Source organism: Rattus rattus, chromosome 15 (genome assembly GCF_011064425.1).
Source record: "Rattus rattus isolate New Zealand chromosome 15, Rrattus_CSIRO_v1, whole genome shotgun sequence".
NCBI lineage: Eukaryota > Metazoa > Chordata > Mammalia > Rodentia > Muridae > Rattus > Rattus rattus.
Window position 1 is genome coordinate 74577877 of NC_046168.1, and position 26104 is coordinate 74603980.

The 26104-nt window shown below is 43.0% G+C and overlaps 1 protein-coding gene across 1 annotated transcript in view; it reads right to left on the reverse strand.

Annotated features, from left to right (window-relative positions):
* Megf10 (multiple EGF like domains 10) overlaps positions 1–26104 on the reverse strand; it is a 150632-nt gene that overhangs the window by 23293 nt on the left and 101235 nt on the right. Inside the window, exons 10-16 of the mRNA XM_032885345.1 lie at positions 17827–18001; positions 16450–16570; positions 15512–15675; positions 13105–13207; positions 2298–2444; positions 1022–1156; positions 421–549 (exon numbers count right to left, since the gene is read on the reverse strand). Coding sequence (XP_032741236.1) covers positions 421–549; positions 1022–1156; positions 2298–2444; positions 13105–13207; positions 15512–15675; positions 16450–16570; positions 17827–18001 — 974 coding nt within the window. The remainder of the gene's footprint in view (positions 1–420; positions 550–1021; positions 1157–2297; positions 2445–13104; positions 13208–15511; positions 15676–16449; positions 16571–17826; positions 18002–26104) is intronic.

The following is a 26104-nucleotide window of genomic DNA, read 5'->3' on the forward strand; positions in this document are numbered from 1 at the left end:
TAAGTTTTCTCATTCCTCCATTTTTACTAGATCTCTTGGTGGAACAAGATATAAATCCAATTCATAAAGGTTACTGTGAGTTTCCATTTATATCATTGATTTACATATACATTATGTACTATGTGTAATTATATAAATATTTAATATGTTGATATAGAATATAATTAGATATTGATTTATTTACACTTGTATAAATCAAAGGATGGTTAGTAACTGAAAAGTGAGTAGAAAAACATTTTACAAATTGAGGTTTTTCCCAAAGAGTCACATCAATTTATTGGTAGATACTGATAGGCCATTGCATAGGGTTCTTGATTTAAAGACTATAATACATTTAACAAATGGTCGTGGCATAGACACTCTCATCATTCAATCCTAAGACATAAGAAGTCAATTGGTTGTTTTTCCAACAAGACTTACGCTGGGAGCAGTCACTGCCAATCCAGCCTGGGTAGCACTGACAGGACCGGTCAATGGGGTTACAGGTGCCGTTGTTGGTGCAGGTACAAACACCTGCACAGTTCTTCCCAAATCTGCCACTGGGACACACTGTGAACAAACCCAAGTCCAGTCAGCTATAGTTGGAACACACCTCACAGAACCCGGAGAACAGGAAACCATTTCCAGGGTCACACCCAGCTGCCCACTGCCTTCACTTGAGAAAGCGTATACCCTCCTCCCAGACGGGCTCATTTTTACAAGCACAGGAAACCAAAGGCTTCGTCCCAGCATCTCAAAAAGTCACTGTGGCATTTATAGAAATCTGAATTATAGTCTCTCACTAAGGGAGTCAAAGTCCTTCCTCGCACTGACTTTTCATGAGGTTCCAATGAAACCGTAAGACACAAGTGAGGGAGCTGAGAGGGAGCTTCACGACAAGGCAGTGCCTCCAACGTTTGTGTTGTTTTCAGAACTACCTAGAGCTGGTCATAGCAAGACATTAGTGGCCTGGTGGAACTCTGAGTAAAGACTGAAGGAAGCTTGATCTCCCCATGGCTGTCTGGGGTACTGTGGTGTTTACCTTCATTGCACAGGGCGCCGGTGAAGCCAGGCAAGCAGTCACACAGGCCTGTGATGTGGTGGCAGGGCCCACTGCTGTGAACACACTGTGGGCATGTCTGGCTACAGCGGTGTCCATAAAAGCCCGGGGAGCAGACTGCAAATAGAAACTCGGAGTTACCTTCCCGTTTTGTTTACCGCCTGTTCCGCACAGAGGTCTAGTGAAACTGAGGAATAAGAAAACTCTCAATGATAATGGAGGAGTTTTCAGGCATGAAACAAGAAGGCAGCTTTTAACAAGGGAAGAAGGGAATGTCTCACATATATACCACTATCTTCCTGTGGTTGGCTCAAGGCTAGCCCTAGATCAGGGGCTCGAAGACATTTTGTAGAACAAAGAAGGAAACAGGAAAAAAAAAAAAACTCTAAATATCAATATCTCAATTAAGCAACGCCTTGATCCTTTATTCTTCAAGAATCATGATTGGCAAAATGAATGAATGAATGAATGAATGAATGAATGAATGAATGAATGAATAAATAAACCAAATGAGGTGTGAAGTTCTTTCTCCTTAAAAATAGTATAGGTTAACTGTGAATACATTAGAGAGGATGAGTAAACAGAATGCTATGGGTCTGAATGTTTTCAAAGACTTTGTTTAGATTTATATATAGAATGATTGCATTGAACTCTTTAATGGAAAAAGCAGTTGATTTGAGAAATCACAACAGCGCCTGCTATAACAGATCACATGTTCTTTCCTGATTACGTTTACCGAAAGATTTAGCAAAATGTTACAGATCATTTCTTAGTCCAAGGTTTCTGCGGAGCGACGTCAATGCTCCCCACTTTTAACTTTCAGTTCTGCTTTCCCCACAGCACTGACTTTCAGATTCCTAGTGAGGGGTGCGATTGCCTCAAGGTTTGGCTGATGTTGACTTCTGGTAATTGAGGTGAGGCTATTGCCAAATTGCCGAATAAAATGTTTACAGGACAGTGGATTTCTGGAACACCATTTGCACTGAGGAACTGAGAACTGTATCCTGATGATTGTGCCAATGAGGTAAAGAAATAGTCACTAGGAAGAAAGGGTTAACGCCCATCTGTTAGGTTAGCTCTGGAGGTTGAAAAGAGTAAAAATCTTGGGGAAGTGTTATTTGAGGACAGTTCTTCAAGGACTCCTCTCCCCTTGGTTGACACAAAATGTCACTAGGAACTAAGGGGTGGGGCAGAGATGGTTTGTACATAATTCCCAGGGCAGGGAAGGGGTAGAAACCATCACTCAGGAGACACTTACTTCTCTGGCAAGTGGTGCCTCGGAATCCGGGTGCGCATTCACAGATGCCGTCATCGGGAGAACACGAAGCCCCGTTTTTACAGTAGCAGGGCAGCGAGCAGTTAGGACCCCAGCGTCCCTCAGCACACACACTGTCACAGTGCACACCTGAAACATCACACACAGGGCAGGGATGAGGAGGGTGCGGTGTGGGCCCCTGAGGGGGGTCAGGAATGGTGTAAAGGCAACTATGTCTGACAACCATAAGCAGAGAAGGCACCAGGCTGAAATCCAGTTATCATCGCATATGTACACCAAACACACAGTCATCGTAACGTTATCTAATACCCAGAACTCCCTCCTGTGCCATCAAGGAGAGGACATTTCACTACATTGACTTTTCTTCTTTACTAGAAAGGAACAACATGGAGCCCCAGGGCGCAGGCTATTGAAGGCAAAATTTATCAGGAAAAAAATACTATTGATTTCCTATTTAACCCTGCAATTTTGTTTTTACAGAGAAATAAAAAAAAAACCACAAAATGATTAAATTAGTTCACATGAAGGAGACCCTACTGGGGAGTAGGGAGCACAATCCTAAAACATTTCAAAGATCTATTGTGATGGAGAAGCCAATGTACTCAAATGTGCCACCAGCTCATCCTTAAACATTTTGTTTCACATTGGACAGATAGAGGCAGAATAGCCCAGCCAAGACTGTTGATGTCCTTTTTTCTAAGTAACTCTTATGAAACTGTATGGATCTATTTAACTTTTTACTTGGCAAATAAAGAACTTTAAGCTAGTCATGACCCAATAAACAAACACCTACAGGAAGGTAATCTGTGAGGGGAAAGTAAAGCCAGGCATCACTGGAGGCAGAGGACAGTTTCATAAATCCATATTTGAAGTACAACAGGGGTCTCTTTGTTACATCATAACTCTCAGAGACCTTCACCTGTAAAGGAAAGGGTTCTAACTTGGGCTGCACTGGTAACTGCTGGCCTCGGATCAAGGGAGAACACAGTGAGGACATGCTCACTGGGAAAGCTCACGGTGACCCTGGCTGGAGGATGCCAGGCAGGCCATACGACATTTTGCCCTGAACCAATATGGATGTCATTGTAAATGACCACAAGTATGTCAGCAGCTGGTATAAAGCCATTTCTGTAGAATAATAAATCTCTACTTTTTCCTGTCTCTGTGTTCATCCTCCAGAAAGTCCTTAGTGTGGCAAAAGCTATCAAATCAGGCCCAACTCCATTTTGTCCAATTTGGGTTAGCAACAGTCTTTTATTCCAGAGGGAACCAGTTGAAGATACAACACTAACTGGGGACTAAGTGTTCCACAGGGGATAAGTAAGTGGAATGGAAGGAAACACACTGTTTTTTCTTGTGTTCACATGCATCTTACTTTTCAAGGTCTTTTTGGGAAGCTGAGACAGACTTGCTAATTCTACGCTCTCTCAGTGTGAAGTACTAGCCATGGAGTCTCGGTCGATTTTTTCAGACCAATGCCTATACCATACAGAGTCATCAGATATTCAGAGGAGCTTTGAACTCAGGAGCAATCTGCAAATGCAAACTCTGTTTTACGTCTAAAGAAAACACTAACGAGAGTAACTAACCTGCTCCCCTCTCAATTGGAATTCAGGTTTTCCATCCTCACTGTAAGTCAGGGCTCCTCTTTGACAGCCAGGGTGGTAAGGGGACACCTGCTTCATAGATTCAGATGTCCTTGGGCATTTTGACCCAGAGCCATTCAGGCTAATCTCAAAGAGAAGCCTGAGGATGTAGAGCCCAAACTATTACTCAGATAACCATATAATCACCCTGAAAATTAGTTCTGATTTCTGAATACTTTTTTTAAATGTGGAATGGGGCTTGAGGGTTGAGACTTGGCCATTTAAGGTGAGTTCTTTTATCAACTGTTGACCAAATCACATTACACTTAAATTCAGCTATAATATACTAGCTGTATTAGACAGGATTCTCTAGGGAAATAGAACTGATAAGATAATCTTTGATACACACACACACACACACACACACACACACACACTGGTTTATTAGAGTGGCTTACAGGCTATGATCCAGCTATTCTAACAATAGCTACCTACCAGCAGAAAGTCAAAGAATCCGATAGTTGTTCAGTTCATAAAACTGTATATCTCAGTAGACACCAGAATACCTGAGAAGTAGGCTCTAATGTCAGTGAAGGAATGAACGTGCTGGTAAGAGGAAGGGCAAGCAGGCAAAGAGCAAGCCCCCCTTTCTTCCTTGTCTTTTACAGAGGCTGCCACCAGAAGGTGGGTCCCAGATTAAAGGTGGATCCCTCACAGGTGCACCCAGACACTTGGGTTATAATTAATTCCAGGTGTAGTCAAGTTGACAACCAAGAGTAACCGTCACATTGGCTTTGAATCTTATACGTTCACATGATTTGTGGATAAGCACACGAAGCCAGTTATGAAAAATGACTGAAGGCCAGATGTAAATTAAGTGATCCTTATGCTTGGTATTTGATTTCTCTTCCCTCAGGAGACTTGTCCAGCTGGCTAGCACAGCCATCTGTCATGATCGACTTCATCAAGGTAATTTTTCCAATAAGTAAAAACCACCATGGAATAGTGAAGCGATGCACTGGGGCAAAAGCCCATGTTTCACATGATGTACTCATCGTTTTGTTTCAGAGACTGCCTGCCTGCTGTTGTATCAGCGTATTTCAACAAAACCAAGTGTGTTTTTTGAATAGCTTTGGATTCTTTAATTTTAGGATTTGAGAGAAATTTTCTGTTGAATGTACATTATAAACATTCCATTTTCTGTTCTTTCTTGGAAGTTCAACTCTCTTCTTTTATTCTGTGTAGTAAAGGAGTCATCCTTTTGTAGATTTTGACACCTAATCTATTTCAAGACAAGTATTAGAGATGAGACAAGCCTACAGAGAAGTAGGATGCTCTCTTTCCTCTGTAGCATCCTTTATCCTACAGCCCTACCTCTCCTCAGATTCTCCATGTTTCTTGCCATCACATTATATATTCAGGAAAGGGCACAATAAATCTATTATTTCTGAGATCCTGTTTTTCTAGAGATTACTGATATTCCAAGAAGGCCCACATTTTGAAAGTCTAAGAAATAAATAGCAAAGTGTAAAATTTCAGGCAATGAGAATCACAATGAAGTCCTGGCGAAGTGTTTCCTCGAATCACCTCCTGGCATCAGGTTGGGGATGTGTGAGACCTGCTCCAAGATCAAGAGGTGCTGAAAGAATTGTTAGTTTGCTTTAAACCCCACCCCATCCTCTCACTCATATCTGGAAACTTTGATGGGGTTCACGGAATGTATTTTTGTTTCCTTATTTGCCAAAGATGAAAAATAATTTGTCAGGACGTCTTCTAGGAGTCTAGTTAGCACTGGCTTGTTGATGAAGCATTCTCCAAAACAATTAACTCCAGGGTCATTCAGGCCACATTCCCAGCTTTGTCTAAGAATCTGGAGCAAGGAAGAGAGAAGGTGGGTCTAGGCTGAGGGAACAGTGGCCACACGATTCAGAGTCCCCAGAATTATTCAGCAGCATTCAGGAATTACCAACATTGGGAACAGGTGAAACTTAGGAACTAGAAATACCAAGAGAAGCATCTGAATAGCCGTGGACCCTTGGAGAATAGTTAAGAGCATCATATTGTGGAAGGAGACACCCCACACACACATATGCCATATTATCAGAGGCCAAATGAGGATGGCATGGGTACCTTTGTGTTTTATAGGAGAGTGGATGATGGTATAAAGAGAGGAGTCTTGAAGACCAAAAAGTTGGGAAACAAATTGAGATCACTGAGGTGACAAATGAAAACAATGAGAAGACATGGAAAAAAGCCATCCACAAGGGAAGAAGAATTCTGTAGACAGATGGAGAAGACGTGGATGGAGAGTTCCTCTGCTCTCTACCCTACCCCCAAACAACACATCCTGTCAGCTGTGAGACTGGGAGAGCCTGGCTGTGCTGTCCAGGAGCTAACATACATGGAGAGTAGCGCTTGACCCTGGGTACCAGTGTGTCTCGATGAAAAGAGATGACGCTTTCATTCTGTCTGTCTCAGGCAGTGTGTGCAGAGAGGATGTGGGCCAGTGAGCAGTGGGAGGACACTTGCCCTGAATTTAAGGGCTCAGAAGGGCAGAAGCCAGAGCAGGAAGGTCCTCATGACATAGGTCCTTGTGTCACCCTTGCTGGCACCTTTCCCTTCCTGATCAGCTAGGCAAACTTTTGTGGACTAGGAGCCGACATCCCCAGCTAAGGAGAAATAGGAAAGTAATGAAATACCCTAAGACGACTTCTTTGGGATGTCGACCAAGGAACAAATTAAAAAATGTCAAAACTAGTCGCTTCGGAAAATAATTTCTAAGATATTTGGAGGAGGGGGCAAATGGGAAGAGGGAGGGTTTAGAGCTGCAAGCAGTTTCGTTCAATGGCAGCACTCCTTCCTGATAAAATTTTGAATGCTGATAAGGAGATCTGCAAGGGAGTGTTTTTGCCAGGACTGGGGACAAAGAGCCCATTGATAGGCTTCTCAAGTTGCTAGGCAATGACTGAATGACCGTGATAAACTTCAGCTAGGCAGCACTAAAGAAATGTTCATGCATTTAATGCCCGGCGCATTAAGCCGGGGACCTCCACGGGAAAGCAGCCTTCCCTGGGCACTTGTGATTGCGTGGACGTAGTAAATAAATCATCCGGAATGTCATTATTTCCCCTCTCAAAGACATAGCGCCAAATCCTCATACTCTTTGCACTGATATTACAATATCTAGCATGTTGGAAAATAAAGAAAATTATTTTCATTCGATATCTTTTCCCTAGACTACAACCTGTTCAATACATGAGTAAAACAGATGTGTGTTAATAATAATTGGGGTAAGTGAGTGGAGGAGAAGAACCGTGGTATCTGGTCATAAATTCACTAGTTTCCCAGTCTCCAACATCGTCTTCAAAGTGATGGCACGGACAGCATAGGGAAGTGATCCACCAGCCTACCACCTCTGTCCATAGTTTGTCCTGACAGAATGGGGAAGGAGTTGATACTGTCTGTAGATGTCTTCACTCCCACAGCACAACCACTATGCTGGTGTAGAACATGGAGATGCTTGACTGGGGTTGTTCAATCATGCCTCGCTATGGGGTGTTGACCAAAAGTCTCAGTCATAGACAACAGGGAGGCTCACATCTGCAGCTGCAAGACCAGCCTGCTAGCAACCACTGCCTGCCTTAGTACAGCTCTGGGGGAAAGCGGACAGCAGGCTGTGGGGGCAGAGTGCACAAGCTGGGGTCTTTTCAGGAACCATCTCAGTTCAGAAACTCTGTCCATCAAGTGAGGGACAGACAGATAGATACCTGCTCTCTACGCATCCAGACCTAGAAGGTCCCAGAAGTGAGTCATTGCATTTGTGGTTAATTGGGTACTTGGATGTTGATTAAACCTATAATGTAGTTATTGACTTTAACTTGGATTCTTGCTTATATGACTTTAGTCATATGACCACACCCCCCTTAAGGCCCTTGTGGTAACTATTTAGGCATCACTGAGGGGCTAAGGTGCCGGAAAGCTATGCTGGAACAGATGAAACCCTAAGGTAGCTTTCATTTGCCTCAGTGGTCACAGTGGTGTTTAGGACACTAAGACTGCCTAGTTCTGCTTCCTGGAGGCCATGGAGAAGCTGAACCTTGATATCCACACACCCATGGGTTCTCCTCTCAGATCTCCCACTCCTGGCTGGGCTCAGGTGAGGGTCTCACCTCTGATCCCATTCTGTGCTCCTGTCTCCCTGCTCTACCATGCTGTGTGATGCCACTCGCTTGCCCAAGGGTATCAAGGGCTGGTGTGACGTTAACCCCTTCCTGACAGTTTAGTAGTCACTTTCCCTGTTCTGGCACAAAGGCATCCTTGAGTACCCTCTTTTCTTTTGCCACTACTATGAGGCTTCTGTCCAGAAATGGTTCTCTGGCCCCATGACCAATCATCAGGAAGATAAGACGTACCAGATTCCATTTAAACAGACTGAAGACTGCCACTCTGGCTAACTGGGCTAACCTTTCAAATGACAGAAAGGATCGCCAAGTCACATTGTGCAGGTAGTATTCTAGACACCTGCCCCTGGAAGCCTTATGGACTGGTGAGAGCTTCCTCCTCTCCCCCTCTTCCCTACCCCCTCCTCTCCCACTCTCCAAACTCCCATTCAGTAGGTGTTAGATCGCAACTGGAACCATGCAAACGGAAAGTGTTCCCAGGTGACAGTGATCTTGGCCAGAGCTGGGAACCAGGCCACAGACCGCACGTGTTTTCAGGCAGCCGGAATTAAATGGTGATTAGCTGTAATGCTCAGTGAGTAGGTGTTCCTGGATGGCTGGACCCAGAGCAGAAAGGAAGAGCAGTCAACCTGTTTCTACCATTTTTTTAGAAAATACTTTATAAAGGCTGTCACTGTACTACCACTCTGGAAAAGTGCATATCCTAGTACATCTGTCTATGTAAAGCTATTTATATCTCCTATGTAAAACTATTTATACCTCATCTGGAATTTCTCAATCATTTCTGAAGAGCTAGTTTCAGTTTATAACAATGTAGGATGTGTTGCACACACACCAGATATGGTATGTGAGTGCACGTGTATGTGTGCAGTGTGTATACTGATGTGTACAAAGCCCAAGACAACCTAGATATCCTTGATCACAGTAACGTGTGCCCCAGAGATCCAAAAGAATTAAAATGTATATTACAGCTACAGTGGCATTTCATTTGTCCCACTTCCCAGTGAGGCCTCTTTCTTTTCAATAAAACAATTTATTGACTTAAATTGTCAATAAACTATACAGTAATCATGCATTTCCTTTCTTTGAGGAAGTGGTGCATTAATTTTAGAAAGAGAAGTTAGAATATTGAATGCACTCTGGGTTTCGGCTAATATTCACAGTATTACATTTTCTACCTTGCTAAAACATGATAATGTTTACAGACCTATTTTTCTTTATTTTAAAAAATATTTGAAATTGCATATAATTATGTCATTTCTCCTTCCCTTTGCTCCCTCAAATCCCATTCTATATCCACCCTTGTTTTCTCCCTTTTAGGCTCTTTTTAATTTAATTATTATGATGCATTATTATATACAGATACATATATAATTTATATATAATTTATTATATACTATACATATATTAATACATTTATATATAATATTATTCATATGTAATTTCAATGAAGTTATGCCATTTGAGCTGACAAGGTCCTCTATCCCTTAGTCAAGAACCATAAACTATAGTTCTGTTTTTAAAATCTCAGTTCCTTTAGGAAGAGACAAACCTGAGATAATGCTGCAGAGTTTTGAGTGGTGATGACTCCAGATTAAGAAACCAAATTTCCTTCAAAGACGACATGATGGCTGTGCAGTCTAAGTATACTAATGTAGTCCCCTCTGCTTCCAGTCTCCCCTTCATGGCCACCCCTGCCCGTGTCCTCACTGGCTGAACACTTTGTGCCACTTTTGTTACCTCTGTTAGGGGAAGAGCCTAAGTCCTGTATTGCAGTTCACTGAGGACCCCTCCCTGCTACATCAGACTGGTGCCTCTCCAGCAAGTGATCCTAGCATAGCACCTAGAGCAATCTCAACAGCAAAGAAGAAAGGAGACCGATCCCTGTGCTTCCCTGGGCTCATGGAAGTGATTTGGCTGAAACTGACTCCTTGGTGAGAAACAAAGCCTTCTTCCCGTTGGGAAAAAAATCTTAACAAGGAACTTACTCAAAACAAACTTACCAGTGAAAAAAGGTGAGTCTATTCATGACCGACAATGAAATGATGCCCTGTGTAAATATTACGCAGAAACTCTCATTCCGAATGTGATGTGTTTTTACACTTTCTGAAACTGTCCCCCCTCCCCCACACACATATGTTTGCTCGGACAATGTGTTCTATGAGTGTGGGGAACAATCTTTCGGCAGGCTCGGTGACTGACAGCTACTTCTAAACCGAGGCTCATGGAAGACCCAGAGAAATGAAGCACTGGGACCACTGGGCTCGCTTGAGAGTAATAGACACATAAGCACAGGCTACAGAGCAAAGAGACAGGACAGAGACAGACAGACTGACAGACAGACAGACATGGAGACGGAGACGGAGACGGAGAGGGAGAGGGAGAGGGAGAGAGAGAGAGAGAGAGAGGTTCATGACGTGAGACAGGAAGCGGGCTGGTCACAGATGGGCAGAGGATTATACGATCACATTGTGTGGTGAAGCCAGTGCATTCCCACAGGAGCCTGGTAGGTCTTAGGCCAGATGGGGGATAATTTGTCTTACCCCATGAACCAGACTGTGGAATGCCAGGAACACATTTTCTGACTGGCTTTAAGCCAACTCATCTCTTGTTTTCCTCTTGTATAGTTAGGTTGTGCCTTTTACATCCTGGCTTTAAATCATCAGAGCAGGTTGACGACACTTGAGTTCTGACCGGTATGTTCAAGGACATCTCCCCTTCTCTATGGATTTATAAGACAAAGGCAGATTTGATAGAGGAGGGCCCAAATTGAATAATGTGGCCTTTCCCTTAGGACTTGAATTTACCAGATAATAAGTGCTATTTTACTCACTGAAGTCACTGAGAATTAAATACGGTCTGCCCATTCCACAAAGCCCAAGAACCCTGGTGAAATCACAGATGTTATTTAAGGCCTGTCACAATCCAGCTTCAACACCAGTGATGGTAAGGTTACAGGGACATAGAAAGGTGGACTTTCCTACCATAAAGCCAAGTACACAAGGCAAGAAGGAACTACAGGGATAGTGGCTTTGAGTCCATGATCACTGCTAAGGCAGCAAATGAAGTCATTGTACAGGCTAGTCCCATCTGATAAGGTAGCTCTGACACTAACACATGACAGTTCATCCCTGTTTTCTTCATCTTCATCCGAGGAAGCTCTCAGCAAATTCTAGGAGGGATCAAAGATCCTCTCGAAGGAGTTGCTGGTGACAGGCCATGTTTGTTAATGTGAGGACTCAATGTGGCTAAATTTCTAGTGCTCCCCAAATTAATCTATCAGCCAAATTCCATTAAGTTTCCATGTTGCTTAGTTTTAGAGTATTAATGCTAAAACTCATATGGAAATTCAAGGGTCCAGCATGACTGAGCCAACCATAAAAAGGAAACAAGATTGGAATGTTTATACTTCTCCCAATTTAAAACGTCCTACAAAGCTACTACAATCAAGGACAAAGTTTACTAGCTTGAGAACAAACATACGGATTGATTAGATTGACCGGAACATCCAGAAATCAGCTTCACAATTGTGGGAAATTGACTCCTGGCAAGGAAGAAGTTAAGATATTCAATAGGAGGGTAGAATGGTCTTCAAAAAACTGTGCTGAGGTCACTGGTTATAGAATAAAGTGTGCCCCCTCCCCACCCCAATCATACTATGTAAAAGATTAACTCAAAGTGAATCAAAGACCTAAGTATAAAAGTATATAGTATAGACATAGATAGATAGATAATGTATATATAAAATTTTAGAAGACAACACAAAAGTAAACCTCTAAAATCTTGTGTTAAAACAATGATACCTTAGAATTTTTAAAATGTATTTACTTATTTATCTATCTTGTGTAGAGAGAAGCTTGTGTTTGCTGAGGATTGAACTCAGGACCTCTGGGAGAGCAGCCAGTGCTCTAAACCACTGAGCCATCTCTCCAGCTTGACTCCTTAGAATTGATACCGAAAAGCACAAGGGAACAAAATGTTAAAGTTAGACAAGGTAGACTGTCAGAATAAAAACCTCTGCTCCAGGGAACACTATGAAAATAACAAAGAGAAAGCAAAAAATAAGGAACGCTTGCAAATCGTGTCTGGTAAAGAATTTATATAATTCTTAGAACTCAATCTTACAATCTTAGAACTCGATATAAAGAAAAATAACTCTGTTAAAAATTAATGAAGGATCTAGGTAGATATTTCTGCCAAGAAGATGTGTAGGAGGCCAATAAGTGCACAGAATGGGTCCTCAGCCACCAGAGGAGATAAGGCAAAACCTCAAAGAGGTGCCACTTCACACACACAGAGACGGATGCCACCAGAACGACAGATGTGCTGGTGGAGATACGGAAACGCTCAATTATGCCGGTGGGAATGCGAAGTGGCCCTACGAGGAGAGCGAAGTTCTCGCTCAGGATTTACTATGGGCTTTGGAGATGGCACTAAACGTCTAAGCCAACTTGTACATCATGAGTGAAAACATCGCTCTTCTTCCAGTGCCTCTGATAAACTTCCTAGCTGAAACCATAAAGCCACATAAAACAAGGAAGGATTTCTACTGTTTCAAAAATTTGTGCTCAGTCATAACACAGATTTGTCATGACTCAAACTTTTAAGAAAGATGCATTTTTTAAACTTTAATTTCTAGGAAAGAGATTCAACATTTTATATGAACTATATTAGTAGTATTAATAGTTTCATCTCTATGGTGATTCTAATTATAGTTCTAGGGGATTTATTTTATTTTTTTTCTTTTCTCTTAATACTCAAAATATATCACAGAAATCTTGCTGGCCTACATTTTAGCAACTAGATCTTTCATGTCAGCTCAATAGAAGTACCACCAATCATGGCAAAAATGTGTCCCTTGCTAGGGACTTTACTGCATTTTGATTTTTTTTTTCTGAAAAAACAAAAACAAAAACAAAAACAAAAACCACTGAGCTGTGTGTGTTTCTTTGAAGGGGCAAGTAACACCACTAGATACTAAGGTGTCGGTTATCTCTTTCAAACACTGGCCCTAGCTCCTACCTGACCATCCAGGGAGGCATCGGCAATGGCCGGTAGTAGGGTGACATCCGTCTGCATGGCTACAGTCACAGCGCTCAGCACAGTTCAGCCCATATGTGCCGTCCTGTGAGGAAGAGGACATTAAAACCAGCAATGACAAGCCTAGGTATTCACTTGACAGCTAACAACAAAGGCTCTGACATGTGTCTTAGGAACATGCCATCACACCACCCCTCCCCATGATGCAAAATGCAAGCCTGAGAAGGTAGCAGTTTAAAACCGCTTCAACTCTAGCTTATCTCTGATAAAATAGTTAGGGGGATTTGCATGGTGAAACCACTCATGCCAACACATACATATGCATATATACAATATATAAGCATGCCAGTTGACTGAGAGCCTTTTCTTATCATTAGCACAACTCATAAAAAATGTTCATTTATCTCTAATTATTATTAAAACATAGTTTAGTCTTTCCTATTATTGTCTTCCTTAGAGGAGAAAGAGGTCTTTGTCCAAAACATTCAGGTACACACTGGCTAGACATATTAGATAGATGGTAATTCCATAGATACATAGATGTTACTATAGTAGCATAGTAACATAGTTACATAGAAACATAGTAAAATAGTAACATATTGATCTATACATTTTATTACTAAATAGATTATTAGTATGCTATGTTTACTGTAATAACATCTATATCTATTTACTTACTATTGTACTTATCGATCTAATCTATCTAGTGTGTGCCTGTGTATTTGTATATATACATATTAATATATACATATATGTGTATATATATAAATATATACATATATTTATCTGAATTAAGTTCATTTCTCTAAGTTGTCAGTGGAATACATGACATAATAAAGAAAGATGAAAATCTGTTATTATTTTCTTTAATACACTGCTTCTTTTTCCGGAAAGAGGTTAAACTGTGGAGAACATTACGATTCAGAACTGTAAATGCACACTCCATTGGCAGCCTCCTCATCCACCCCTCCAAGCACATGCTACTGATGAGTAGCCCAATGAAGGGTAAACTCTTGGGCGATGGGTATGATTCATGAGAAGGAAATGGAAATGTTTCTATTTGGAGGGAAATCTTATTTTTCACCCCAGATCCTTGGGACTGGTGTAGGGTACTACAAATGTCTCTGTATCACCCAAACAATGAGGAAAACAGCCCAGTCACTGAGGGTGGGGACATGGAAACAACATTACCAGGCAGCGGGTGTTCGATGATGTAATCATTTGCCTAGAATTTATTAAGCAAAGAAACCAACCAAACCACTTATTAGGCTCTACTAATGTTGGACAGGATTGCACAGCGGTTAGCTCTGTTGTAACAGAAGCCCCTGAACCATCAGACTCACTAATACATCTACTGCAAAACGATGGGCAGCTTACACTGGGGTTTCCACTTTGTAATGAGAGAGTAAAAGGCAACCTAACTATGCCTCCAGGCATAGATAATAGGTTCACTGCTCTGAACAGACACAGCAAAGCTCGCTTAACTCCTGGGGGCTTGGGGAGCACAGAATAATGCAGGCCAGGAATCCTTTCTCCTTTAGAAAATGGGTTGTACTTAACAAGGAGGCCCAGAGGAGGAAAAAAGGTTTGTTGGAAGTCCAGTCTCTGAAATGGCCCAATTCAGGGGCGGGGATGGGGTGGGGTCACATTGTCATCTGATGATGTCCCCGGGGGCAGAGAACACATCACTGCTGCTAGGATGCTTGATGGCTCAAGAAGAAAGCAGGATGCAAACAGGAAAAGAAGCCAGTCAAGCGCTTTGGAAAGCAGGCAAGCAACAGGTTACGACAGAGCTCCCTATTTCGCTGTCAGCCAGCCCCGCAGCAGCTATGGAGGGAGATGCCTCTAATGATGCACGTCTCCAAATTAGGTCAAGGGAAGGGAGTTCGCACCGAGGAGACTCCCGTGCCCCCAGAAATATTTACACTAGCCAAGGCTGTTTCCAAACCTGCTTTCATCACTCCAGTGCACATTTCTGTGACACCAGCCACCGCCCCCTTTTCAGCCCCCTGTCACTTCCCACCCCAAAGCCTGCAGATTTCCATTATAATGGAAACAAAATACTTGGAGAGTTGACAGGCATCCACTGGGTGTTTGACCAGTGCTGCTGTCCCGCTGCCACCAAGACAGGAGTGTGTAAGGACCAGAAAATGCTGCACAAGGGGGCTGGGAGATCAGCAGAGGGACAAAAGGAGAGAAGGAGATATTCTTTAAGACATAGCTAGTTGATCTCCACTCGATCCCTTTCTAAGCCTCTATTTCGAATCTTGTAATAGTTACTGAAGGTCGAGTCATACCCATTCACCTTCAGTCAGGAGGGGAAAAAATATACAAAGAAGCCGTCCTTCCTGCATAGCCCTCCAGGCATGGCTACGCAGAGCACACATACCTGGCAGGGAAATTCACATTTCTCCCCTCGCCATCCCGGTGCACAGGTGCAGGTGCCGTCCAGTGTGTTGCAGGCACCGCCATTGAGGCACTGACACGTTAGGTTACAGCCAAAGCCCCATGTGCCACTGGGGCAGCTGATGGAACAGTCCACCCCGTGCCAGCCTGCATGACAAGAACGACCGAGCGTGTGAGAAAACAAAGGCAACCGGGAGCTTCACTGAGCCCTTCCAAGCCACGTCTCCCTGTACAGACATCTTGGAGATGCATAACAGCGCTGCCCAGCCCCAGTCCCAGCAGTAGCAGACAGCCTTGGCTCTGCCACAGAAGGCCTAGACCAGAAATGAAAAGGAAACCCCGAAGAACCAAACGGCCAACTGTGCCGTGTGATCGGTCAGGGATGCCAATGCTGAGAAGGATCCCGTGGGCTCCTGGGAAGGAATGTGGAGTGAGGTCGCCTTTAACGCGCTGTGATGCTCGGGGTAGGAGGATAAGCTCTGTCCGTTTATATGAGAGGAAACGGAAGGCTTGTTTTTGGAAGACTGACCCTATCTTTGAAGCAATAGCCATTAACTAGGAAAAATGTGTTTCCAAGATCCTGGCTGCGTCTGCGTGCGGAGGACACATTCTGTGCCACACATAAAATCTGTGCTGGCTGCACTGCTTGTCATGATTCCAAGTTGGGCCATTTGGGGGCATAGACGCGTCTGCTTGTTTACCCTTCCCCAAATCATGGACTCTTGACTTTGAACGCTGGCAGCAACTTCAGAGAGGACCGAGTTTGAGTTTTTTCGGGACTTGGGAAGGATGAGGGATGCTGAGGTCACACTGAATTTAGTGACTTTAGAGCTAGAGGTTCATCGGGGTGTCCTTCCAGTGACTCTAGGAGGTCAAAGGACCAGGACTAGATAAGATATTCATTCACATACATACTCTTACCTGCCTTACAGATGCACGATCCATCCACAGGAGAACAGACAGCATCGTTTTTACAGCCACAGCGAGAAGAACAATTTATCCCATAGCGTCCCAGAGGACACGGAGTAGAGCAGTCAGTTCCCTAGATGAGCATAACAGTAGAACACAGGCTATTTTTACCAAGGGAATCCATGCCAACACAAACACAAATATACTTTGGTAATGATAATTATGTTTCTTCTCTATTTTTAACACTCCATACTTTTGAAAGTTGCTATAATACCATGCCTAAGCAAATTGTAGAGATTCAGGTGTAATCCCGGCTGACTCATGTTTATGATAATGTATCAAATAGGACCTATGCCCCCACAAAAGCCCACTGACTTCTTTAGAGCTGTCTTCATAACAGAACACCAAAATAAGCCTTTCTCCATTGGTTACACAAGTAGATGTATACACATAAATTATAGCCATAAAATTATTGTTAACAAAAATGTAAACACTGCACATCTGAATGCTTCACAGGTCACCTTGTATAACATGTAATGCTGTTAATGGTTGAACTACAACAATACTCAGTCAGTGGTATGATTCGATTTATCCAACAGTGGGCATTAAACATAGAACTGAGCTACTGAAAGTGACCCAGAGGCATCTCTTTCCAAAGACACAAAGACTCTTAAGAGAAGGTGTTAATTCAGAAGGCAGCCTGAGGATTGTGACACTTTTCAGAAAAACTCTGGAAAGTTTCCTCTTGGCTCTGAGACTCCACAGACCACTCTTTCTACATTATGTGCCCTGGAGTGACCACCAACGCTCTTCAGAGTTCAGTGTTACCGTCTTTACAATGGGAAGAAATGAATCCCAGAAACCACTTCCCCTTTTCGATAGCTATGGTCGTAGGGCCTACAGGCACAACTCAGTGCTCATGTTGTACAGGTACATCTGTAGAATCTGACTCCCAAAGGGGCCTTAAAACCCAGTGTAACTGCCTATAGACGGTGAACGTATCATAAATGCTCACCTGGTGCATGCTGAGTCTTTAAATTTTGTGGAATTCAAACAGAAACTATTGAAAATAATAACGAATAACCATGTAGAAAACTATTTCTGTGCTGCTGATAGGTCAGAGTAATACCAGTATAGAAGGAACAGTCATGAGGGGTCATACTTCCTGATGTGTTCTTGTATTGAACGTTAATGATGCCTTGACAGTTCCATCAGTGTTCTCAGCCATCGGTGGACTATTAGAGTTACTTATCTCAAATGGTTCCCTTCCCATGAGTGCTGTGGATAGATTGATCACATGACTGTACTTCCCAGCAGCTCACACAAACCATGCTGTTGCTATTCTCCACCCTGCACCGCTCTCCAGCCTCCAGAGCCCAAGTTACTCACTTTAAATCCTGGAGCACAGGCACACCTTCCACTCACACTGTCACAGTCAGCCCCGTTTTGGCAGCTGCAGATCTGTTGGCAAGCTTCCCCGTAGAATCCAGGAGAGCATGTTTCATTACAGTACAGTCCAGACCAACCCGGCTTGCAGCCACACTCTCCAGACATGGGATGACAGCTGAGGGACATAGATGAAAAAAAGGACAAGTCATTCTGGGGGTAAACACGATACTCGAGGCATGCGCAAATGTTGCTTTCTCAATGATCGCAAGTGTGCTGGTAATTCCGTGAGCATGGTTTAAACCTAATTCCTATGGGTGGTGCGACTTAATTCATTGGCTGACACTTGGCTGTTATTGCAGAAATGATGAATGAAATCAGCCTCGTGCCCTAGTCAAGGGTACAATGACTGTATCCTTTTGTCTAAAACTCGATGTAATTGTCTTAAATCGAAAGCACTAACTCGATAAGAAGGCAGCACCCTGACACACACTGACCGGCTCCATCCAGTGCCAAGTCCACTGTGCGATATCCAAGGAATTCCAAAAGCAACGACCTTGCAAGATGCCTCTCCTCCCAGTCCATCTACCTGGCAGTAAAGCGGCAGCTGCTGGCTGGAACAGCAGCCACACTGACAGGCCAGGCGGCCAGCTGTTGCTCCACAGCAAATGGCCACGTCAGCTGTGCTAACATGCTCATGTGAATGAGTGGACACAATGAAGCACTCTGTGGCAAGCTGGCTCGAAGCATGTGTGCTTCTTGACACGGGAAACCTGGACGATCAAACTACCTCTGCTGACAATAGGACGTCTGTGTAAAGAGCCCCCCCCCCACGAAGCCCAAACCTTCCCCTTAAATGAGACAAACAAAATGTCCTTTGCATTTAGACATTTGCTAAGTGGTCTTTCTGAAGGACTATTCATAGGATTTGTACTCCTAGGGGGAAAGGGAGACTTGTAGAGATGAAGACAGAACGTCTCGATCTGTCTACCTGAGTAACTTTAGGGAAGGCATCAAGCCTTCTATCTGGTGTGAAAGACTCAGACCCCACAACCCACCCCATAATCTTATTTTGTATGTAGATAAGTATTTTGCTTGCGTGCATGTATGAGCACCATATGGATGCCTTGTGCCCCCAGAAGTCTGAAGAAGGCTTCGGATACCCTAGAGGATGAAGTTACAGATGGTTGTGAGCCTCTGTGTGGGTGCTGGGAATCAAACTCAGGTCCTTTTGCACAAACAACAAGTACTCTCAACTTTCTAGCCATCTCTCCAGCCCCACACCCCAGAATCTCGTATTCCCTCTGCCCATATCTCTCGTCCCTTTCCCCTCTCTCCTTCAGAAGCTAGGAGTCTGGATACTTCGATCTTCATTTTCTAAAGTTTTCTTTCTTTCTTTTTTCCTTAAAATGTACTTTTGGAGTCCTACTACAATTAACTATTCACAGGGAAAAGTCAAGAGATCCATCAAATTCACGCTCAGCAAACGTAAAAAGAGAAACCTAAACACATTGATACAGTTGAGATTTTCTGGGTCGAGAAAGTTTGGACGCAGAAGAGAAGGGTTTGAGTCTCAGACACACTTAGATCTACATGCGTATTAATAGATGTAGTCCTTGCATCATCTTTGGACAAACAGCTGGCATCTCTGTGGCATCTCAAATCAACTGAGTCACAGTCTAAGCCCCATCCTTCTCTTCTTTTACATCTATCTACTCCAGCCATCCATCTGTACTCCTGTATGTGGTACCTCCCTCCATCTGCCTGGGCTTTGCTTTGTTTGCTGGTGTTTGTTTGCTGGTGTGTTTGTTTGCTGGTGTGTTTGTTTGCTGGTGTTTGTTTGCTGGTGTGTTTGTTTGCTGGTGTGTTTGTTTGCTGGTGTGTTTGTTTGCTGGTGTGTTTGTTTGCTTGCTTGCCCATTGCTACAGACCTTGCTGCGTACCCCAAGCTGACCTCATAATCAAGATCTTCTGCCTTTGCTAAGATTACAATAATGCACTACGGTGCCCAGCTAAGACTTATTCTCTATTTTTATTATTTATTTACATATATTTCTAACTTTTATTCAATTTTTTCATGTAACATTTTTTGATCATTATTCCCCCCCTTTTTTTTTCAATTTTCAGATCCTTCTCACTTCCCAACCCACTCAACCACTCAACTTTGTGTTCTCTCTCTCTCTCTCTCTCTCTCTCTCTCTCTCTCTCTCTCTCTCTCTCTCCAGACAAACATAAAGGAAACACACACAAATAGAAATAAACATGCAAAAGACAAACAAGACAAAAACCAACAAAACATCAAAAATAAAAAAATGCCGAAACAGAGCAAATGTAGTCAAAAATTTTTAAAAAAACAAACCACTGAGTTCATTTTTTTGTTGGTTAATTACTCCTGGGCACAGGGGCCTGCCCCAGAGTGTGGGTAATACACCCAGTGAAACTCCATTGGAGAAAACTGATTTTCTCTCCCTTTGCCAGTGGGTATCGATTGCAGATAATTTCTTGGCTGGGGACGGTACCCCATGTCACGTTCCCCTCTCAGTGCTGGGTTCCTATCTGGTTTGAACGTATGCAGGTCTTGTGTGCCCTGCCACAGTCTCTATGATTTCAGTGTGCATCAGCCTTGTAGACATGGTTCCCTTTGGAGTCAACCATCACCTCCGGGTCTTACACTCTTTCCTTCTGTGCTGCATAGCTCCTGAGCCTCGAGGGGAAGAATTTGTTAAAAATCTCCCATTTAGGATGGAGTGCTCCGAGGCCTCTCACTCTCTGCATACTGTCCAGTGATGGATCTGTGTTACTTCCATCTGCTGCAGGAAGACGCTTTTCAATGAGGGCAGAGAGAGAACTGTTTGTTCACCACTCCTTCGGCCTCATCTCCATATCTAAATTGTTACTAGGACTTAACCATTTCAACTCAAAACTGCTTTCGACCCTGTTACACATCTCTATTCTCCACACTGTTCTATGCCTTGTCAAAGCCTGAAGTGAAAAGCCTTCCAATATTCCTCCCTGTATCTGCACACGCCTACAGAGTCACCTACAGAGTCAGTCATACCGCATCTCCGCTTTAAAGTTTGTCAAAGGTTCCCCACTTAACAACGTATGGAATAAAATCCATACTGTTTAATTCCCCTCACATGACGGTACAATCCGTTAGTTAAACCAGAACCTTTTAAGAATGGAAAGGGAGGCAGGAGAGCTGCCCCTGTAGCTAAGCACTGTTTGTTCTTTCAGAGGATCAGGATTCGAGTCCCAACATCTCCACGACAGCTCATAACCTGCCGTAACGCCTGCTCCAGGGATCTAACACCCGCTTCTGGCCTCTATGGGTACCAAGAATGTACTTGGTATATAGAAGTAAAAATGTACCCATATACATGAAGTAAAATAATAAACTATTTCCAGTAGTGTTGGTGAATGCCTTTAATTCCAGAGGCAGATCTCTGTGAGTTTGAGGCCAGGCTGGTCTACAGAACGAGTTCCAAGATAGCCAGGGCTACACCCACAGGGGAACCTGGTCTGGTAAAACAAAACAAAGTCAACCAAAACAGAGTGGAGGGGGGAATGCTAAAACTTACCCTAGAACAACAGGCTTAACTAACTTGTCCTGGTACAGCCGTTGACATTTCTGCACCTTCTCCTCTCCAACAATGAAATGCCTGTCATGGCGGCCTTCTCTTTATCTCTATATTCCGCCATGCTGAATTTCTTTCAGCTTGCAAAAGCACCGAGCCTTTTCTACTTAAGAGCTTCCATGAGAGCAGCTTCAATCTCCTAGAAGAAGCTTCCCCTACTTTTCCCACGCCCGCCCCTCTCTCCATTTTGTCCTCGGTCTCAGCTGACACAGTTCCTCTTCCTAGAAGCCCATCCAGATGTGGTCTCTCCTGTCTATCCATTCTCTTTCCCTGCATCCTCCTCTCCCTCACGCATCTCTCAGGCTGCAAAGTGTTCTATTTACTTTGCTCTGACGTCCCCACAAGATCTATGAGAGCAAGAGTTAAGTTCTCTTGCTACCCAGCCTTAGCACACAGTAGGCTCACAGCAAAGACAGCAGAGTAAATAGATGAAAAGGACATAGCCAACTCCAGACGCAGTTTTCACAAGAAACCTGATTCTCCCTCATCTCTCTGAGACATGACACAAGGCTTACAGTACCTGTGTCCAAAGTCAGGGTTTCCACCAAGGCTTGTTTCAAAACTGTTAGTCTTAAATTAAAGGGAACTGCCCAGGGAAATAAGGAATAGCTGAAGGGAAACTAAGTGAACACAGACACTCACAGCCAGAACCCTGCTGAATTATCTACATGCATCATTAATCTCAGTTTCCATGACTTAAAGTCATGGCCCCATTTCATAAATGAGGAAACTGAGGCCTGCAAAGGGTAAGGCTTATTCAGAGGGTCACAAGTACAGTTGAATCAGACCTCAACGTAAGTTTGTCAGTTTGTTTGGAATCTGAAGGAAAAGGAAATTTGTGAGCAGCCGTCAGGGGAGACTTGGCGTGAAAAGGAACATCTAAAATTTAGGATATAACACTGTGCACCAAAGTCAGCAAGATTGCAAAAGAAAACACATTTATATGAGCAAAACTTCCTATCTGAGAAAAGCAAAAGAAAAAAAAGCTATGTGAACCATAAACTGTGGACTAGATGAAGAAAATGATATTCAACGGCCCCTAGTGAGTGGTGGACCAGCACACTGGATCTCAGACTGATGGACACCAGGATCAGCATTCTGTAGTTTGTCACTAAGTATAGGACACCAGAGCATTGGCACTCAACGGACTCTCACACAGGCAGTTAATGGACAGCGAGACCTACCCGTGGAGGAAGACTGGAGAACACGGGTGACGTACTTCCTACCTGCATTCTGTCTAAAGAACAAATTGCTTTACACATGGGAATATGATTAAGCACATGTGGGAATGTTTGCCGTTTTATACATGCATATAAATACAACCACCTTTAAAAAGCAGTTCTTCAGTTTCATAGCTAACTTATTATAGGCATCCATCCAGACGTACATGATATTGACTGAGGTTAGTGACATAGCTCTGTGATTCCTGGACACTCAGGAGGTTGAGCCAGGAGGATTACAGGTTTAAGGAATGCTTGGGCCATCCTATAAATTCAAGGTGAGCCTGGACACTTACTGAGAACCCGTCTCAAAGTCAAAAATACCGAGTTGGGAGTGTACCAGTAATAGAGTACTTGCAGCATGTTTAAGATCCTGGGTTCAACACTCAATACTGAAAAGACATCTTGACTAAAATGGAACATGTCACTGAATCTCCTTTAATTCATTTCCTTATAGGAGGACTACACTCAATGCAATGACGATTGGGGTACACTCCTGGTTAGTTTTGACTGTGAATTTGGCACAGTCTTAGTCACCTGGGAAGAAGGACCCTCAACTGAAGAATTGACAGACTGGTCTGTGGTTATGTTTGTGAGGGATTTTCCTGACTGATGATTGATGTGGGAGGGTCCAGCCCACTGTGGGCGGCACCATCCCTAGGTAAGTGGGGCTGGACGATACAACAGAGTTATGTAAGCATGAGCAGAGATGGAGCAGTAAGCACCCCTTCTTCATCCTTTCTGCTCCAGGTTTCTATTAAGTTTCTACCCTGCTATCCTCAGCGATGGAGTATTAGGTAGAAGTGCAACCCGAAATAAACCCTTTCCTCCCCAACTTGGTTTTAGTCATGGTCTTTATCACAACAACAGGAAAGCAAATTAGAAAAGATGGTATTTGCAAAATAAGACACACACTGATTGATCAAGGCTACTGACTGTCCTTATTAATAAGGATTAATATACATGTTATATACAGTCTAATTAAACTGGTTGATTTTTGCACTCAAAATCATTTCTGCCATGAAACTTAGTTTTGCACCTGAAAAATCTAGGTTAGTAAAAATGTCTTTGGGTTCACTATGATTCAAAGTATTAATATCACTTGTAAATAGATTTAAATTAATTTCAACTATATAACGGATTAAAAGATAAAATGGCTACAATTGGGGGTGGAGCTCTTAAAAAGAAACAGAGGCCAAATTCAAAGCCAGTCTGGTCTACATAACACATTTCAAAGTCAACCAGGGCTATACAATAAGACATCATCCAAATAAATAAACAAATAAATGAACAAACAACAAATAAACAAAGGAAGGAAGGAAGGAAGGAAGGAAGGAAGGAAGGAAGGAAGGAAGGAAGGAAGGGGAAAAAGAAAGAAAAGATAGAGTCCAGTGAATCTTGATCCATTTGTAAGGGTTGTTTCATCTTATAAATGAATATTAGGCAACATGACACAAACAAAGGCTTGGAGGTATTCAGATGTTAGAGCGTGCCCTGCTTATTGTTGCCTTTAGAAGCCAGATGGCTAAAATGAGCCCAGGCTACCCTTCTGGAAGCTCCATGGTCCTAGTCCTTCTTATTGTCCAGTCAAATGCCAAACACAAAGTGAGCATTTCCAGGACCAATCAGCTTTCAGTGGATCTGACCGGTGAACCTATGACAAATAGCAGAAGAGACTCCCACACCGAGCCCAAGCCACTCAGCGAGAAGTCATTGGCTAGTAAATACCTGGTGGCCTGAGCTACTAAATTTGGCATTGTTTGTTTGTGGTGAGGCAACTAATGTTAGCCTATACTAACCCCTCCTCAAACGTGTGGCTCTCATATATCAATGTGTACATGCACAGAGCCTAAAGACCATGTTCACTATAAACATTGCATTAGATTTATTATTAATTACACAGAAAGGGGTTTGGATACATTTATTGCATGAATTGTACATGATGGCAAATCTCTACACAGTTCATTAGATGATAAGGGAACAAATTAGGCTTTCAATTAAGGCAATGATTCTACATACCCTCCCTCCCCACTTTTTTTTTTCTAAATGGCCCTGCGTTTTGCAGGGATGTTCAAGATATTAGAATTAACAGACGACTCCAACTGTGTATCCAACAGGATAGATTCATGTAGTCTGTATTTATCTAGCTTTAATTTGTAAATGCTAATTTTTTTAAAATAGCTTTCACAAATAAGGGCATTTCGCTTGCTTCTAAGTCTTCTGAATATCTGATACACATCATCTCGGTATTGCTTTAATCTGTGTGATTGTCAAACGATCCTATCTGCTTCGTTAGTCACGTGTGCACTAGTCTGCTGGGGCCTCTGACAGAAGCATCACAGTCCTGAGATGAAGGGAAAAAACCACATTCCCTGTGCATCAAAAACCACCAAAACCCAAGGCATCATGCTTCTCTAGTTTCCCTCAGAACAGAGGTCTTCTTTTCTTAGAGGTTTACTGCATTGTTAGACTTCATTTATTTCAATAGCAGTATCGTCCACTGGGGATGAGGCTACCTGAGGTTTACCTTACTGTAATAAAAGGAGCCAAACTCATGGTTTCTCTTTAACCGTGGCAGCTCCTTATATATCAGAACATTGAAAATAAATCTTTGCAGAGAGTTTATTACTTAAATATTTAAATGTTTCATGTAAAAGATAGCAATATGTTCCAGTGGAGACCCAAAGTTGACAATAGCGAAGTTACTCGAATCACATGGAGAGTACATTTCACACACACACACACACACACACTCACACACACACACACACACACACACACACACACACACACACCAGTACAATACAAAGTACATTTTCCTTCTGTTCCTTCCAATGGCTTAAAGAATACACCAACCACCATCTGCACTGAATGCAAACAAAATTCTTTCTGCTAACATCTGAACTATTGCATGCTGTACTAGATTTTTGCCAAATTTATCTTTTCCAGAAGTCTCAACTGGGCTGGGCATTCATATGTATCTTTTCCTTGGAAGAGGGCAAAGAAAGGAATAGGCGGGAAGATATTCAGAGACAGACAAGCACAGCAGGGTGGCCAGGATTATAGCTTCCTGTTCCCCAATTTTTGGAGAGACTTTTTTTTATTGCATTTGTTATTTACATTTTAAATGTTATCCCCTTTCCCGGTTTCCCCTCCAGAAACCTGCTATCCCCACCCCCTTGCTTCTATGAGGGTGCTTCCTCACCCACCCACCCACCCATTCCCTCCCACCTCCCTGCCCCGACATTCCCCTACACTGGGGTACCCAGCCTTGACAGGACCAAGGGTGTTGGAGAGACTTTTGAGCTGAAAGACTCCTGTGAGGTTTTTTTGTTTTGTTTTGCTTTGCTTCACTTTGCTTTTTGTTTTTTTGGGTTTTTTTGGTCAGAGCAATCAGTTCTGAAATTGATTCCACATGTGACAG